This window comes from Pipistrellus kuhlii, unplaced genomic scaffold (genome assembly GCF_014108245.1).
Source record: "Pipistrellus kuhlii isolate mPipKuh1 unplaced genomic scaffold, mPipKuh1.p scaffold_m20_p_2, whole genome shotgun sequence".
Lineage (NCBI taxonomy): Eukaryota > Metazoa > Chordata > Mammalia > Chiroptera > Vespertilionidae > Pipistrellus > Pipistrellus kuhlii.
The window spans coordinates 58,445,701-58,463,994 of record NW_023425515.1 but is presented as its reverse complement, the minus strand read 5'-3'; the positions used below and the strand labels follow the sequence as shown (position 1 = coordinate 58,463,994).

The following is an 18,294-nucleotide window of genomic DNA, read 5'->3' as shown; positions in this document are numbered from 1 at the left end:
CTTATGGTCCAGAGCGTCTTATGGTCCGAAAAATACGGTGTGTGTGTGTGTGTGTGTGTGTGTGTGTGTATAAAAAAATAAAAAATAAAAAAATAAAAAAATATATGTCCGAAAAATACAGTGTGTGTGTGTATATACACACACACACTGTATTTTTCGGACATATATTTTTTTATTTTTTTAAACGAGGGTAGAAAAACTAAGGCAGCTCCTTTTAGAACTTTAAAATGGGAACATGAGTCAGAGTCTGAGTGACCTCAGAGGTTCATGTGGTGCCACCGAGGCTTCCTCTGGCCCTCGAGGCTCTGGTGGCCCCGGGAGCTCACAGTCCAGACCTGTGCCTCAGAGCTTGGTGCAGACACTGCTGCGTTGGCCACACCAGCAAGGCTTCCAGGCGGAGTCCCACCCAGCGGGAGGCTCCAAGAGGGGCTTCTGAGAGGTTCCCTGGGGAGACTCGGGTCCTTCACCTTCCTCCCGGGCCTCCTCTGGGTCTGGCTGGCCCCCTTCTCTGCAGGAGCATTTCCTCCTCACAGTCTTATATCAGATGCACACGACAGGATGAAGAGGTTACGTAGAGAACTTGGAGTCCAGAGATCAGGGTTTTACTCCTGGCAAAACAGTGCATAGACGGAGAGCTATTCTTCTCTGATTTATCTTTTACTTCCTTAAGTACTGTTATTACCAGCACCGTCATTGGTGTATGGAGCCCTTCCGGTGCTGCAGGCTCTGGGCTAAACAGCACCTCACCTCCACTCACTGAATCCTCACAGTGGCCTTATGCAGGGCAGGCATCGATGCTGTTCTTCTCACTCAGGCGAGGAAATGGACTCCTAAGGAAGCTGAGTAACTTTCTCAAGGTCACTACACCAAGATGAATCTGGACCCAGGTGTTTCTTTCTTTTCTTTTTTTTCTTTTCTTTTCTTTTCTCTTCTTTTCTTCTCTTTTCTTTTTTTTAAATGTAATTTATTGATTTTTTACAGAGAGGAAAGGAGAGGGATAGAGAGTTAGAAACATCAATCAGCTGCCTCCTGCACACCCTCTACTAGGGATGTGCCTGCAACCAAGGTACATGCCCTTGACCAGAATTGAACCTGAGACCCTTCAGTTCACAGGCTGACGTTCTATCCACTGAGCCAAACTGGTTAGGGCTGGACCCAGGTGTTTCTTTGTCTATAGTCTGTTAATCACTTCGCATGTCTCTGGAGAGCATCACTGATCAGAATGGGCTGGACTGTGTTCCTCTTTGGACTGATTGCTTAGAAACAAATAGAACAATTCTTTAACTATCGCCTCCCTTCCCCAGCAGTCTAACTTTCCTCACTATCGAAGACAGGTCCTTCCTGTATGGTTCCCAACCACCCCCACTGCAGGAACACAGGCTGAGCATTTGTGAGAGCCCGACCCCCAGCATGCCCCTCTCAGTGCTCGAGCCCCACTGGCTGCTCTTGGCTCTCCCTCACGGCTCCTTTGGCTCAGCTCCCAGAGGGCTTGGTAACCCCACAAGTTCAACCTCAGCACCTCCCCTTGGACACGAGCTAGATGCTATTGATCCTTTAGCTAAAGAGACTGTGATTGTTGAAAAGGGTGGAGTTGTATCTCGATGTGAACCTGGAACTGCTTGAATTTGGAAAGCCAGGGGAGCTGGTGAGGCATGTACTGTATTGTCTAAGGGGCTGGAGGTGGGCCAGTGGCGTGGTGAGTGGGTCGTGGTGTGGAGTTGGGAACTAGCAAAAGCCAGGGAGGAGAAGAAGCTGGTCTGAGAGGAAGCATCGGGGGAGAAGGGGACAGGAGCCCGGATGGTGTGGAAGCTCAGGGCTCAGCTGGGCTGGAGGGGGAGAGCCGGCTTCAGAGGCTCCCTTGGTGCAGCTGTTTTCCGTACATGCACTGCCATGGAGTGTGTCCACAGGAGCCGCGCTGAGCCCGGAGCAGGGGCACGAGGGCCTCCACCTCCGCTCCTCAGAGTGTGGCTTCACTGGAGAGCAAGCTTTGACTGATGTGTCTCCTATCTCCAGAGCCTGTGGTCAGTCTGGTCCTTTGTAGGCACTTGGGGACTTTCAAATAAATGAAGGGAAGAAGGGAGGGAGAAAAGGAGGGAGAGAGGGAGGGAGGGAGAGAGGGAGAGAGGGAGAAAGGGAGAGAAGGATAAATGAAGGGAGGGATAGAGAAAGGGAGGGAGAAAAGGAGGGAGAGAGGGAGAGAGGGAAAGAGGGAGGGAGAGAAAGAGGGAGAGAGGGAGAGAGGGAGGGAGGGATAAATGAAGGGAAGGATAGAGAAAGGGAGGGAGAAAAGGAGGGAGAGAGGGAGAGAGGGAAAGAGGAAGGGAGGGAGACGAGAGGGAGAGAGGGAGAGAGGGAGGGAGGGATAAATGAAGGGTGGGATAGAGAAAGGGAGGGGGAGAGAGAGAGAGAGAGAGAGAGAGAGAGAGAGAGAGAGAGAGAGAGAGAGAGGAGAGAGGGAAGGAGGGAGGGAGGAAGGGAGGATGACGCAGCAGTAGGATTTGATGATGAAGTGGAGCTTCAAGCGAAGGTCAAGTGATTTCTCTCCAGGGTCAGGCGTTCCCAAGTTCCCCGGGGCTGCCATGCAGAAGAACACTCTCCTTTCTGTCTCCTCCTATCACACTGGCTCAGAGAGATAAAGCCGGAATTCAGCCATGTCTTAGTCCAGATAAACAAGAAAGGAGATACAAGAATCAAAAAAAGTGTGGCTATGTTTGTCCAGGGCTCAGTCCCACCGCAGTCTTGTCTCCGGGTCACTGCCTCCTGCTCAGGGGCTCAGTCCCAGTGCAGTGCCTGGCCTGAGCACCCACACACTCACGTTCCTCTCACTCTTCAGGAGGACGAAGCCAGGGAGCCCCGTGGGTTACAGGTTCTGTAAAGCCTGGGCAGGGCACAGACTCCCTGAGCTTGTTAAAAGAAGGCTGATTCAAAAACAAAAAGTGCCATCAGAATTTCAAGGAGCAGATTGACTAATAGCATCCAAAGACCAGTGCAGCGCACACACCTCTGCCCATATCGCTGCGTATTTTTTGTACTGTGCTTCCTCCGTGGTCTTTCTTGTGGCTGGCTGTGCAGTTTGGGTGCTTGTTGAGAGCGGCATCTGCCTTTGGTTTTGCTGACCTCGGTGTTTCCGAGACCCTCTCTCCTCATAGGCTCAGTTTCGCCTTGCCAGCTGCTCTGGGCCAGTTTCTGTGGCAGAGGCGGCCACACCTGCTTCCTGAGGGCCCCTGGGCAGAAGCATGCGGTGGTGTCTCCTCCTGATCTGGGCCCAGGGGCTGAGGCAGGCTCCCCTCCCGGCCTCAGGTAGGGACTGAAACTCCAACCCGGACCCGAGGCAGGGGGAGCTCAGGGAGGCGGGAAGGGGAGGCAGGGAGGGAACCCTCTATGGGTCTGCGGGTGTGTGTGTGTGTGTGTGTGTGTGTGTGTGTGTGTGTGTGGCGGGGAACCACAGTGTTCAGAGCCCTGCGCCCGCTTTTCTCCTCTGAGAAGAAGGCACAGGTTTGTTCCGGGCGGCAGATGAAGGGCTTGGGGCACGGGGGTGGGGGTGGCCAAGCCCTGACTGGCCAACCCCAGAAAGGAAGCAAGGGAGAGAAAGGGACTGAGCCAGACGGTGACCCATTTGCTTGTAGACATTCACTCTGTCCCTTCCTCCTTTCTTCTGAGGATCAACATGTTTTCCTCACAGATTCTAGAGATCCGAACATTTTAGATTGAATTCGTGATGCATCTATTTCCTTCTGTATTAAAAGGGGGCACAGATATTTAAAAAACGGCAGTGCTAGTTTTTGTTTTGCTTTCTGAGCCATCCGAGGGTGGTAAGTGCCAAGAGGGTGGTTTTGCGTGGAGAGCTGGTTTCTCACCAACGCTCCTTCCCTGTGGAGGTCACGAAGGGTTTTCTGGGCGCCCCCATGGCAACCAGCCAAACAGCCAGGTTTTACTTCCAAGGACAACGTGTCCAGCCCAGCCCCGGGCTGCTGGAAGACACGATGAAACAGAAGCGGTGGCTGCCAGGGTTTATATTGTAGAGGGAGCAGCTGAAAATCACCCATGCGCTGGTGGTGACGCCAGATCCCAGCAGAGCATCTGGGATGCTCTCCATCTTCCGGGCGGGGAAGTGGCAAGTGGGTCGGAGAGGCGACCGTTCCAAAAGCCAGTCCTGGTCACAAAGCCCCTGGGGATTCCTACGTACGATAAGGACCGGGCCAGCTGCTGACCCGGACTCACGCACGCTTTCTCCCTCCCCCAGGAGCCCTGCCAGGCAGACTAGAGACCGCGGGGAACATTTCTGCAGAGGAAGGCAGCTCCGTCACCTTACAGTGTCTCCTCTCCTCCACCACGGCCGCGGTGACGCAGGTCGACTGGACGCAGCAGGGCCGGTTTCTGGCCATTCATCACACTGAGTCCGGCTGGTCCGTCTACCCGGCGTTCAGGGAGCGGGTGGTCCCCCGCCCGGACCTGGGCCTCACCCTGCAGGCGCTGACCGCAAACGACACCGGGGTGTACTCCTGCATCTATCACACCTTCCCGGACGGCATCTACAGAGGGAGACTCTTCCTGGAGGTCCTGCGAAGCTCAGGTATGCCCTTCGGAGCGGAGCAGAGGACGAACCTCAGCCTCCAGGAGGGAAAATGCACCCCTGCCATGCGCAGTGGGGCAGGGCCACCCATCCCGGCTCACATGCACATCACCTGGGGGCTTTTAAATAATGCTGATGCCAGCGCCCATCCCACACCAATTCAGTAGGAATCTCTAGGGGTGGAGCCAGGACCTGAGAGGTGCTAGGAGAATCCCTGGTAATTTGAACGAGCAGCCAACATTGATAACCACAGTCTTGGGTATAAAAAGGACATGTTATGTATATGTATTGACTTAGAGGCCTGGTGCATGAATTCTTGCTCAGGTGGGGTCCCTCAACCTGGCCAGTGATCAGGGCAGATCAGGGCCATCTCGCCCAGTCCCAGGGCCTTTCAGGGCTGGCCAGCCAGGGGGAGGGACCACAGGAGGATGGCTGGCCAGGGGAGGTTGGCTGTGGGAACATACTGACCACCATGGGCATCTCCTGCATTGAACATTTGCCCCCTGGTGAGCAGTGCATGTCATAGCTACCGACTGGTTGTCCAGTTGCTTAGGCTTTTATATATATATATATAGACTAGAGGTCTGGTGCATGAACTTCATGCACAGGGTGTGGGTTGTCCCTCAGCCCAGCCTGCACCCTCTCCAATCTGGGACCCCCAGTAGGATTGGACCTAAATGGGTGGTTGGACATCCCTCTCACAATCCAAAACTGCTGGCTCCCAACCACTCACCTACCTCTCCCTGATTTCCCCTAACCACTTTTGCCTGATAGCCTAATCACCCACTGATCGATGCCTAACTGCTCCCTGGCTGGCCCAATTGCCCTCCCCCCACAACTGCCTTCCTCTGCCAGTCTGGCGACCCCTATAGTCCTCCCCTGTTGTCCTGGGTCCACTCCAACAGTCCTCCCCTGCAGGCTTGGTCCCCACAAGTGCCCTCCCCTGCTGGCCTTGTCTCCCCCAACTGCCCCTCCTCTGTTGGCCAGTCACCCCTAATAGCCCTTCCCTACAGGTTTGGGTCTCCCCCAACTGCCAGCCCTTTCTGGCCTGGTCACCCCTAACTGCCCACAATTACCCTCCTCTGCAGGCCATCTTGTGGTGGCCATCTTGTGTCCATATCGGGACAGCCATCTTTGGTCATCTTGTGGTCATCTTGTGTTTTGGAGTGATGGTCAATTTGCATATTACTCTTTTATTAGATAAGATATGGTCATTTAGAAAATGTTCTCATTTCTTAGGTTAGCATGGATCACACAGATTAAAATTAGGTCCTAAATTTATAAGGGATTAGAGCTGGGTAGAAACAAAGCTGTGTGCTAAGTGTAAATGTACAATCATTTGCATTTTAGAAAGGTTTTTGAAAAATTTTTTCAATTACACTTGACAGGCAATATTGTGTTAGTTTCAGGTGAACAACAAAGTGATAGGCATTTGTGTACTTTACGAAGTGATCGCCCTGATAAGTACCCACCTGGCATACAGCGTTATGACAATAGCATCAACTATATTCCCCATGCTGTACTTTCCATCCTTGTGGTTGTTTTTATATCTGGCAATTCTACATCTTAACCCCTCCCCCTTTTTCATTCATCTCCCCCCCACCCCCAACTGGCAACCATCAGTTTGTTCTCTGTATCTATGAGTTTGTTTATTCATTTGTGTGTGTGTATATATGTGTGTGTGTGTGTGTGTGTGTGTGTGTGTTTAAGATTCCACATATAAGTGAAATCATGTGGTATTTGTCTTCATCTGCCTGACTTATTTCACTTCGCATAATACCTTCAAGGTTCATTCAAGTTGTCACAAAGGCAAGATTTCATTCTTCTTTATGGCTGGTTAATATTTCCTTGTGTCAGTGCGCCACATCTGTGTGCATTCATGGACACTTAGGTTGCTGCCATATCTGGGCCATTGCAAATTAGAGCCTCGATGAACATAAGGGCGCTTATATCTTTTTGAATTAGTGTTTTGAACGTCTTTGGATAAAATTAAAAATAGAACTATCATTATGACCCAGCAATTCCACTACCCAAAAGAGGAATTGCTGGGTCATAATGATAGTTCTATTTTTAATTTACGATCATTGACATTTGTTCGTGCTTCATAGTTTCCAAAATAACCTCACGTCTGTTATCCATCTGGACACTTGAACCGGTTGTCTGGATGGAAGGAAAGGATTCTGACAGGATCTGAGAGGCAGTGCAGTGGAGTGGTTGTGAGCTCAGGCTGATGCCAGGCAGTCGATGTCCGAATCCCGGTGCTGCTGGTGACCACAGGCAGGATTAGGTAGCTGCTCTGTTCAGTGCTTTTCTCCCCGGTGAAAGGAGGCAGTTGCCAGACCCGGGGAGGTGCTGACAGGGGCGAGTTACTCACTACACGCAGACGCCTGTAGGACGGACGGCACCTGGGACATGCCTGGGAAGCACCACGCGCAGCTCCGTGATGAATGCACTGCTTGTCTGACGGAGGCAGCGGGAGTGAGGCGTACAGTGGCTCAGGGCATCAGTGCTGGCTTGAACACAGGTGTTCTGGTTCCCGGAACGGCACCCTCTGAACTTCTAGTTGCTGATTGTGCTAGAGATTAAGCTTTATGAGTCGGCAAAATCTGTGAGACTGTTACCTTGAAGTTTTTTTTTTGTTTTTTTTTTTAAATGCCTGCTTTCACATAGGCCAATTATGCATGCGGATAAGAGCTACATGTTTTTCTGTTCTGTGGACAGCCCTCTGCAGGCCCTCTGCTCCTCGTCTGCCCCCCTCTCACCACCTGTGGCCAAAGCAGGAAATAGAATCCTCAGGGCAGGAGAAGCATGCGCTGGGGGTTTGGGCTCCCTCTCCTACCCTCCTGGTACCATGTGGAGACTGTTGGCACTGCCCTTGTTCTAAGGGATTGCGTTCCTGGGCCACCTTTCCTGCAAGCGCAGCCCTTAGTCAGCGGGAAGAGGGCCTGGCCTCTGCTTCGCCCTCCTCTTTTCTCCCCCGGGCACCTGGGAAGGAGGTAGAAACCCTTTCCCCGCAGCAAGCACACATGGGTCACTGTCCTGTTCTTCTCACACGCTCCTTGGATAAAATATCATCTCCTCAAAGCCCCTTTTCTGCCTCTTTCTCCTTCCAGTTACATTTTATGTCCACAGACATTCTCTTGTTCCTGCTTTAACTCATATCACACACTGACGAAGCACCTGTTCTGTGCCAGGTGCTTGATAAATATTTGTGGTCTGGCCTGGCTGGTGTGGCTCTGTGGTTGAGGTCACAGTTCCATTCCTGGTCAGGGCACAGGCCTGGGTTGTGGGTTCGATCCCCAGTAGGGGGCCTGGAGGAGGCAGCCGATCAATGGTTCTCATTATTGGTATGTCTATCTCTCTTTCTCCCTCTCCCTTCTTCTCTGAAATCGATAAAATATCTATGTAAAGAGGATTTGGGTGTGAATGAAGGAGAGCAGTAGAGGAAACAGCCCCAGGACCTTGCTCAGGTCTCACGCCCAGGAGGAATAAGTGCCATAGGCTTAAGGGGAAAGGTTATGTGCTCTTTTTTTTTTCACTTTAATATTAATTTTATTTTAATTTTTTAAATTAAAATTTTCCTACTAGTATGATTATAAATATGAAGTTTCATAAGAGAAAATTTTCCTTTCCCATTTTCTCGGGACATTGCCATTTGTTTTATTTCGTGAGTATTCATTACCCAAAGTGGCGTTGTTGAGTGGAGGAGGGGTCTAACCATGGCTGCTCTGGTGTAGCTTGTGAGGTACACAACGGCTCACGTGTCGGTGGTTCATGGTGGGCCAGGCAGATGTCTGCGGTCCAAGCTGCCGGGTGAGTGGTCCGGTCCTGTGGCCAGAGAAAGGCCTGGCCAGCCCCCACCGCTGCGTCCCGAGCTCAGGCCTCTCTGGGACACGGGTGCCCTTTGCTTCCGACCTCAGTCTATTTCCCTTGTTTGTCCTCCCTCTAGGCGCTGGGCACCGCCCTGAGCTCCTCCTCCCGCTGCTCGGGGTCCTGCTGCTGGTGGTCATCTGCACCGCGGTCACAGCGGTGGTCATGTTGGCCAGAAAGGTAAGACTCTGGACCCCAGGCCAGCCACCCTGGCCCTTTCAGATCCTCCTTCTGTCCAGAGACAGTCATAGATGGGACCTCCACTGCCCTTTGTGCCTTTTCCACGGTCCTTGTTCTGCCTTTTGGGGAAGTTGCTTGCATCCTTCCCTGTACCTTCCCTTATCTGGGAGTGCCTCTGCCCTGAACTCCAGACTATTTTTCCTGGCATACATGATATCTAATAAAGAGGTGATATGCAAATTGACCATCACATCATAAAGATGGTGGTGCTCACAGTGGAGGCAGGGTTTCCATAACACAAGATGGCTGTACCCACAGTGGAGGCTGAGTTCCCGTAATGAACCTTAAGGAGCAGGGAACTGAGGCTGGGTGGCACTGGGCTGGGGCAGGGGACCTGAGCCTGTGCCCCCACTTAATGGGGCTTGATGGGGTACCTAGGCTGCGCCCCCCACCAGGCAGGGCTTGAAAGAGGACCCGAGGCTGTCCTCCCCCCCCTCCTGGCGGGGCTTGATGAGAGATCTCAGGCCATGTCCCCCACCCAGCAGGGCTTGATGGGGGACCTCAAGGTGCACCCCCCATCTTGGCCCAGACTGGGAGACCTCAGGCCATGCCCCCTGCCCTGGCGCCAGGTCAGAGGACCTCAGGCTGCACCATCTTCCCTGGTGCCAGGCCAGGAACCTAAGGGTGCAGCAGGGGATCTGAGGCTGCGCCCTCCACCTGGCGCTGGGCTGGGGGACCTGAGGCCGCACTTCCCCGCCTGGCGGAGCTTGATGGGGATGGGTCTGGCTGGGTCTGGGTCTCATGTGATTTGGAAGTGTGCACAGGTGGGTGGGGACTTGACTCTGAGTCCAGTGCCATGCCCTAGGGCCTAGACTCTGACAGGAGGATGATTTTCATATACATTTTACTAATTTTCTTTCATCTCTGACACTTCTATTATAGAGAAAGGGCAAATAGCAATGTTAAAATATTTCCTCTAATTAATTCTTATAAATACAGTAGAGGTCTAGTGCATGAAATTCGTGCACGGGGAGGGGGGGGTTGGAAGGGGGCTGTCCCTCAGCCCAGCCTGCACCCTCTCCAATCTGGGACCCCTTGAGAGATGTCTGACTGCTGTCAGTTTAGGGCCAATCCTGCAGTCAGACATCCTTCTCACAATTCAGGACTGCTGGCTCCTAACTACTCTGCCTGCCAGCCTGATCACTACTAACTTCTCCCCTGCTGGCCTGATTGACACCTAACTACTCCCCTGCCAGCCTGATCACTCCCAATTGCCCTCCCCTGCAGGTCTTGTTGCCCCCAATTTCCCTCTCCTGCAGACCTGGTTGCCCTGAACTGCCCTCCCTTGCTGGCCATCTTGTGACAATGTGGGGGGAAGCCATCTTGTGGCAACCATCTTGTGATGATGTGGGCAGCCATCTTGTGATGATGTAGGGGTGACCATCTTGTGATGACATGGGGGCAGCCATCTTGTGACAACCTGAGGGTGGCCATCTTATGATGTGAGGGCATGAGGGTCAATTTGCATATCACCTCTTTATTATATAGGATGTTCTTATAATTTCTATACACTTTATTATAGCACCTCAGAATACCTGGTGCTCAATAAATATTTGCATTGCATGGATCTACTAGACCAGTGGTCAGCAAACCACGGCTCGAGAGCCACATGTGGCTCTTTGGCCCATTGAGTGTGGCTTTCCCACAAAATACTACATTCGAGCATACACTTACAGTGTAATTGAAACTTTGTGGGCCATACGCAGAAGTCAGTTTTTGGCCTGGGTCTATTTTGAAGAAGTAGCATTAGAACACTCAAGGGGCCAAAGAGCTGCATGTGAGCCATGGCTTGCTGACCACTGCTCTAGACTAAATGAATGATTGTTATCTGCCAGGCAGCTGCTGGCAAGAGTGCCCCAGGGGCCTTCTGAGAGGTTTGGCAGAGATGGCTGTGTCCAACGTTGGGACCATGACTGCCAACCCACTGTCCTTCTCCTCGGGTTCTCCAAGGGGGCAGTGTAGGTGACCATGCCCACTTAGCAAGTGGACATCCGGGTCTGGAGATCAGGGCAGAGGCCTGGACTAATGTGGGTGGAGATTTGGGCATCACCAGAGGGAAGACGGTGGTTGTAGATGTACATTTAGATGCAGCGTCTCAGAGAGTATTCACTTCTAACTTCTCCCCTGCTGGCCTGATTGACACCTAACTACTCCCCTGCCAGCCTGATCACTCCCAATTGCCCTCCCCTGCAGGTCTTGTTGCCCCCAATTTCCCTCTCCTGCAGACCTGGTTGTGAGAAAGCAGAGGGCAGAACCCTGGGAACCCCTGTAATTGGGGAGCTGATGTGCCAGCAGGAAAAAGAGCAGGGCTGGCTGAAGGTGCAGATGGGTTCACAGGAGGAGGAGGAGGACCAGGGAGAAGGTGCTGTGGAAGCTGGGGAAGGAGAGCATTTTTAAAAGGAAGAGGTCATCAGTGTGTGGGGCGACAAAGAGTAGAGAGAAGCGGGGTGCAAGCTGCCTCACTGGGCTTTGTGAATAGGGAGGAATGGTAACAGGTGCATCGGGTGTGTAGAAAGTTTTGTTTTGGTGGAGTGGCTGAGAAAATAAGGGTCAAGAGATTGATGTTGGTAAGAACACAACTTTGTGTGTGTGTGTGTGTGTAAGAAAGGAAGAGAGAGATCATTATAATTAGGTATCAGTTGGGGAGTAACTTTTGGATTACACCCCTACATACTCTGTCATTTGTTTGCTTTTAGAAGAAATTTCTCAGAATTCGCTCTGCAGAAAGTGGCCTCCGGAGCGGGCCACATGGACAGGAGGAATGGGAGCTCAGGGTTCCTGTCTCCCCTGCCGGCTGCGTCGGGGCAGAAGCTGCAGCTGCCGGCTCAGGCTCATGCGGAGAGCAGAGGGACGATGACTATGACGAGCCACACGACTACTTCAATGTCCTGAGCTACAGGAGCCTTGGGGACATTAGCTTCCCAGCAGAGACTGGTTAGCAGCCAGGGGCAGCTGCTGGGAGACACAGCCTGACTATGCTATCACAAACGGGTTGTAGGGTCTGCACTCTCCATCACTGCAGGGTGCGTGTGTGTGTGTGTGTGTGTGTGTGTGTGTGTGTGTGTGCAGTTGAATGAATGATTGCCATTCTCATCCCTGTCTGCATTTCCTCTCCCCGTCCCTTCCACTCCATTGTGGCAGACCCGGGGGAGCAGCTTGAGTCTTGATTATGAATGCAATGTTGAAAACAGTGTGACCTGATTTTGAGCCTGGCAGTTTGAGCCAATTCTGTGGCTGTGGACAACGTGTTCCTCCTAACAGCCTCGGGGAGGGGCTCAGGTGACAGGTTTTGTGGGGGATGATGACGACAGTGTGTTTGCAAAGCCACATTCTTCTCATTTCTCACTGTCATTCCCATCAACAGTTACCCATTCAAGGCATTTTAGATTAAGGCGTGGTCCCAGCGTCTGGAGGATGACTAAACCACGGTCTTGCGTCTCAGCCCTTTGAGAACTTCCCCTTAAGTGGGGAGATGACATTTCCATGGAAAGGCGGGAAGGGGTAGGGATCTAAGACTGGGACTGTGGGAGGATATGCCAGTTTGGCGTGAGGTGGTCAGGACAGGCATACCTGTGGTGAAGTGGCCCAGGAGGATGGGGAACAGAGTGGCCAGTCTGGTGAGAGCAAGTTTTTACACAAGGAACTTGTAGAAACCAAAGTCGGGAGCTAAAGCCTCACAAGGAAGACCCTGGTAACAAGGGAACCTACGAGACTTCAAAATCAAATCTCTTGTTGCACGCACTCAGCGTATAGCAATGGGCTATATGGGGGCTCCAGGCTCTTCCAGCCATGCGCTGGGGAGCCCCGGAAATGGTGACCTTGGGCAGTGACCCAGGTTTTCTCTGTCAATCCAACACCAAACTTTGAAAAAAGAATCTGTTTCCCACTGAAAGGAAAATCTAGATTTTTAAAATAAGGACTCTTCCTAGGAAAAATATAAAATGAGGGCGATAGTTTCTAAAAATGTACACCCCCAAGCTATCATCTCTGAAGGCTTACATTCAGCCCTGGCCCCTTCGTGCTGCAGTTGGGTGGCATCGGAGCTGCTCATTTCTGTTCAGGTGGCATTTAGGCTTTTATCCTCCCACTGTCTCTCAGAGAAATGAGGAGGGAGGTTGGCTCACAGGTGAGTGATTTCCTTTCACAGGCACAGGAACCGAGAGAGAATGTGAGGCAAAGCTGCCTGCTGACAACCATTAAAATAAAGCATTGCCCTGCTCCCCAAGAATCAATGGCTGGTTGAGCAAGAAGACAATTGAACTCCTACACCTCCTTGCATTTTTATTTTTATGTTCTCACTTTTCAACCAAACGGGTCTGTAGTTAGGAGCAATGAGCTGAAATCTGTCCAGAGTGCCAACTTGTTTGGAAGAAAGAGAGGCACGTGAACAACACTGTTATTTGCCATGGCAGTCAGCACACAGCACTTTTCTTGCAAAACTAGTGCAAATTTGTTGGTAGTAGAAAACAATTCACGGACAGGAAATGAATGAAGATGCAATGACGAAAAGGGAGTGTTGTTTTGCTTTGATGGAGATACATTGGGTTGAGGTAGACTGAGAGCTGGGTGTTATAGAACATGATTGTGGCAACTGGAAACATTTACAAATACCATTTGGAGTTGATAAAAACACAGAAGGACTCAGAGATGTCGTAAGTGGGTCAGGTGCCTAAAATGAGATTGAATTCAACGGAAAATAAATTTTAAAGTGGAATCCAATGAGCTAGATTTTCCTTGGAGAACCAGAGGAGACGATCCTGTCAAAGTCACATTCCAGCCCCATAGCCGCTCTCCACATGCAGCTATGAGCAAGGGAGATGCGTGGTGAGTATAAAATACACATCAGGATTTAAAGACTTAGAGTGAATAATAAGAATGTAAATGATCACATCAGTCACTTAAAATATTGATTACATGTCATAATGACAACATTTTGGATATGTTGTGCTAAATAAAATATATTATTAAAATTCATTTCCCCTGTTTCTTTTTACTCTCTTAATGTGAACTACTGGACAATCTAAAAGTGCATATGTGGCTTCCATTGCATGTTTACTGGACCATGTTGCTCAGACTTTAAACCTGAGCCAAGCTGGTTCCTGGGGATGGTATGTGTCTCTGACTGATGGTCTCTCTTTCTTATTCAAAGTAGGGCTTGATTAGACGTTTTTCCTCTTTCATTATGTCTTTCTAGAAATATATAGGGAAGAATCACATGGGATGTTGAGGCAGGGGACCTCTAAATGCAGACAGGAAGAGACCTTAGGTTGTCTTGAATCCCCTCTGGAATTCTTTGACAGGAGAAGAGGAGAATAAAAGGGGAATCATTGAATGATGAGAGTTCAGGGTGAAATACACTTATTGATTCCTTACCCCTTACCACTCCAAATTCTAAGCCTGGGCATGTAGAGTATGATCTGTAATTCAAAGGACTATATTGAACAGGCATGAGAAATATGAGTCATGGAACTTTGACATAAATGATCTTCGTGAGTGGACATAACCTTACCATGCAATTTTGTATCATGACTTGTCCCTTCTCCGCCACACTGGAATTCCAGTGGATCATCACACAGTTAGGTTCATACAGATCCCATCAGTGTTGACAGGAAAGGCAGCCCAGTGCACGAATGGCAGTACTCTGGTAGGCAAACCATACTCCACAACGAGGAGGGAGCCAGCAGCATGGCTGTGGCTGTCAGCATGGGGTGTGAGTTTTGATCAGTCTTCTGGTTCTTTCTAGTCTTGCTTCAGTGCTGTAACCAGTAATCCCCCACCTCCACTCCACTGCAGACCTCCCCAGAGGCCCAGGGGAGCCTTATGTGTACAAGAGCCTGAGCTTTATGGGGGTCAGAACTATATACCTTGATGTTTCAGATAATTAATTTGCATAGATAGCGTCTAGGACAATACTATCCAACAGAACTTTCTGTGATGAAAGGTCTGTGTCTTTGCTGTTGAATGTGGCAGCCATTAGCCACACATAGCTATTGAGCACTTGAAAGGGAGACTAATGTGACTAAGAAACAGAATTGAAAACGGTATTTAATTTTAATTACCTTAAATTCAAATGCAGGTAAGTAGTGACATGACTGGTAGGTAGCTAGTACATTAGACATTGCAGTGAATGTCTTGCATATGGAGAAAACACAGAGAGATGTTTATAGGCTATTGGACAGCTCTACAGATGTTATGCATTTGAGAGAACTCTGACCAGGAAGAAACATGGAGGTTATCTTTTAGTGTCTATAGTCTTCCTTTGATCAAGACAAACTATGAGCCAAAACCGGTTTGGCTCAGTGGATAGAGCATTGGCCTGCAGACTCAAGGGTCTCAGGTTCGATTCCGGTCAAGGGCATGTACCTTGGTTGCGGGCACATTCCCAGTAGGGGGTGTGCAAGAGGCAGCTGATCAATGATTCTTTCTCATTGATGTTTCCAACTCTCTATCCCTCTCTCTTCCTCTCTGTAAAAAATCAATAAAATATATTTAAAAAAAAAAAAAGACAAACCATGAGGCCAAAAGCAGGATGTGAATTTATTTATTTCAGACTCTTCCCAAAAGGCACCTGAGGTAGATAAGTGTCCAGTTAAGGTGCTGAGGGTGAGGGCTGTCTAGAAGTTTGCAATTGATAGGTGTTAGGCAGGAAGAGACACGCAGCACAGGACTTGCCCTGGTCATTCCAACTTCATGTAGCTTGTGAAGATACCTTCTCTGGGGCCAAAAGTCTGGTTGCTGTTATAGAGATCAACAGGGAAGTAGCTGATGTGTCACGGACTGGGCGTCAAGACTCGTCCAGGTGCGGAGCACTGACACTTCCCTTCATGACTTTGAAATGAGCACCTTCACTTCCCAACCCTCATTACAAACGTTTCCTCACTTACACCATGGTAATGACAATATCTAGTGTAGCATGTTCTGAGTAAGATACAGTAAGGTAATGTGGTTCACTCTTTAAGCTGTAAAATGCTGAATTCTTATGAATATTGCATTATGTCTCACAAGCATGTGTGCCTGGCTCTGCTTATGGTGCCACAGAGGTCCCCAAGGGAGCACCAAGTTGTTGGGATCAACCAAGGCATCTGTAATGATCCAACTCCTCAGTACTGGGGTGGAAGGAATGCTAAGAATTGCAGCTATAGCCTGGGGGCCCACAAGTATCTGTATTTTAAAAGGTTGTGTTGTGCCTGGACCGGTTTGGCTCAATGGATAGAGCGTCGGCTTGGGGACTGAAGGGTCCCGGGTTCGATTCCGGTCAAGGGTTCGATTCCGGTCAAGGGCATGTGCCTTGGTTGTGGGCATATCCCCAGTGGGGGGTGTGCAAGAGGCAGCTGATCGATGACTCTCTCTCTCATCGATGTTTCTAACTCTCTATCTCTCTCCCTTCCTCTCTGTACAAAATCAATAAAATATATTTAAAAAAAAAATAAAAAAAATAAAAGGTTGTGTTGTGAGATGGTAATCTTTTTAAAAAGTGAAACTTAATTTGGATACCTATGACCTTCCTATAACAGAGGGCTGTCATTATCTTCAGAATCTATATTTATAATTAAGTTGGTTTCAAGACATGGAGGCTCCATTAATAAATAATTCATTTGCTCCAAGTGAGGATTTTGCAGCAGTCAGGATCAGGGAAGGGGTGGGAGGAGCGTGGTCACCGGGCTCAGGGCAGTGCGGGGTGGCTGGGAGGCTGGTGCAGGGCCTGCAGTGCTCCTCACTCAGGGAGTAGGGACTCGGGCTCAGCAAGACATCACCCAACACAGCAAATCCATGTTTTATTTTAATGGATTTTGTAGGCTTTTTTTTTTTTTTTAACTTGTATTTGAAATTTATTTAAAATTTACTTTTATTTATTTTCATTTTAGTATTATAATTCTGTAATAGCTATAAGGTTTACCTGGTTGTATGTTTGAGCATATTTAAGAAAGATTATAATAAAAATAATTATAGCCTATATTAGTTATTAATTTATTTTTTATCATTATAATAAAAATAATTTCAGATTCCTCCTCTGGGGGATGGTCTGTGGGAAGTATCATTGTTTTAAAATATATTTTATTGACTTTTTACAGAGAGGAAGGGAGAGAGATAGAGAGCTGGAAACGTCGATGAGAGAGAAAAATTGACCAGCTGCCTCTTGCACACCCCCTATTGGGAATGTGCCCGCAACCAATGTACATGCCCTTGACCGGAATCGAACCTGGGACCTTTCAGTCCGCAGACCAACGCTCTACCACTGAGCCAAACCGGTTTCGGCCTTTTTTTTTTTTTTTTTTTTTTTTTTTTAATAAAGGTATATTCATTACTCAAGTTTGAGAGACCCTGGTGTAGTATACATATTGGGTTTCAGAAAACTTGACTTCAAGCACTAGTGTATTAATGATTTAATAATGGGAAAAGCACATATTTCTGAACCCCTGTTCTATAAACTGGTGTAATAACCACTTCACAATGTTTCCCAGGGAAATTGCAAGGATAGATAAATGCATGAAGGAGAACTTTGTAAATGGTTAAGTGCCATATGAACAACCTCTATGCCACTGTTACTGTAGCTCATATGTGTCAGCAGGCAGAGGGGAGGCCCTGAACCTTTGGTGGTTGTGCACAGGGAGATCAGGCTCCGGGAGAAGCTGGCTGGCATCATCAGGATGTTGCTAGGATTCACAGAAATCAAATAGGGACAAATTTTGCATCATGAAAATGTTTTCTTCCTATTTTCTATTTCATAGACTATCAGGTAAATTTGGTGCTCAGTGACTGAGCTGCAAGAGGTCACCATTTGAAGTCACAGAGGTTACCTTTCAGCCCAGAGTTCCCCTCAGACTCTCCACGCCCCAAGCCCAGACCTGGTTTCTGTGTGCTCACATGGGTGGAATGCCTGCCTGTGCTCACCTCCTCCAACCCAACGCCTGCATGTCCGCGGGAGTCCCCAAGCCAGACTGCTTATTTCTTGGACCCTTCCTTGACGTGCCCTGCTCATTTATCTTTGCTAATTTGTAAATTCCCATGACACTGCGAGTTCGAATGGTAAAGTCTAGCTTTTGATTTTATATGAACCTTTATTTCCGTGGTTAGAGTTTAAGGTTTACCAGGCCTGAAGTAACGTGCTCTGTTTCCTTCACACACTGCAGAGCCAAAGGGAATGGAGATGCTTTTCTGAAGAGCTGGTGAATCTAATTCAGTTGGAGTGACTTCCCGGGGACAAAGGAGATGTCCGTCTTCCCCACTGCACCAGCAATTTCTGCTAGCGATGAGGTTAGAGAGCTCCCCGGGTAGAGTGGCATCTGAGAAAGGGTCTAGGTAGTAGGAGTCTCCACAGACATCAAATGGGGATGCATTCTGAGCCGTGAACACTCCGTGGGTACAAGGGTAACGATAGACGGGCACAGTGTTTTATAGGACTGCTTAGTTCCACAAGAGACTGGCTTGCGTGTGAGGAAGGAACAAAGGTGAATGATTTAGGTAACAGTGAATGAGCCCTGTGATCACTTGTGAGATTTAGATAAAAGAAGGAAAATGCCTAAATTTGCATTATATTTCCTTAAACGACCTCAGTGTTACCAGTCTTGGCATTCCTATCTTTTGTGCCAAGAGGAGAATATATTAGGAAT

General features: G+C 49.2%; 1 protein-coding gene across 1 annotated transcript; it reads left to right on the top strand.

Moving 5' to 3' along the window:
* Positions 1–3,030: 3,030 nt before the first annotated feature.
* Positions 3,031–12,024, top strand: TIGIT (T cell immunoreceptor with Ig and ITIM domains). Its single transcript, XM_036444532.2, has 4 exons — positions 3,031–3,300; positions 4,244–4,573; positions 8,523–8,623; positions 11,380–12,024. The coding sequence occupies exons 1-4, from the start codon at positions 3,237–3,239 to the stop codon at positions 11,620–11,622; spliced, it is 738 nt and encodes a 245-aa protein (XP_036300425.1). The 5' UTR covers positions 3,031–3,236; the 3' UTR covers positions 11,623–12,024.
* Positions 12,025–18,294: the final 6,270 nt, after the last annotated feature.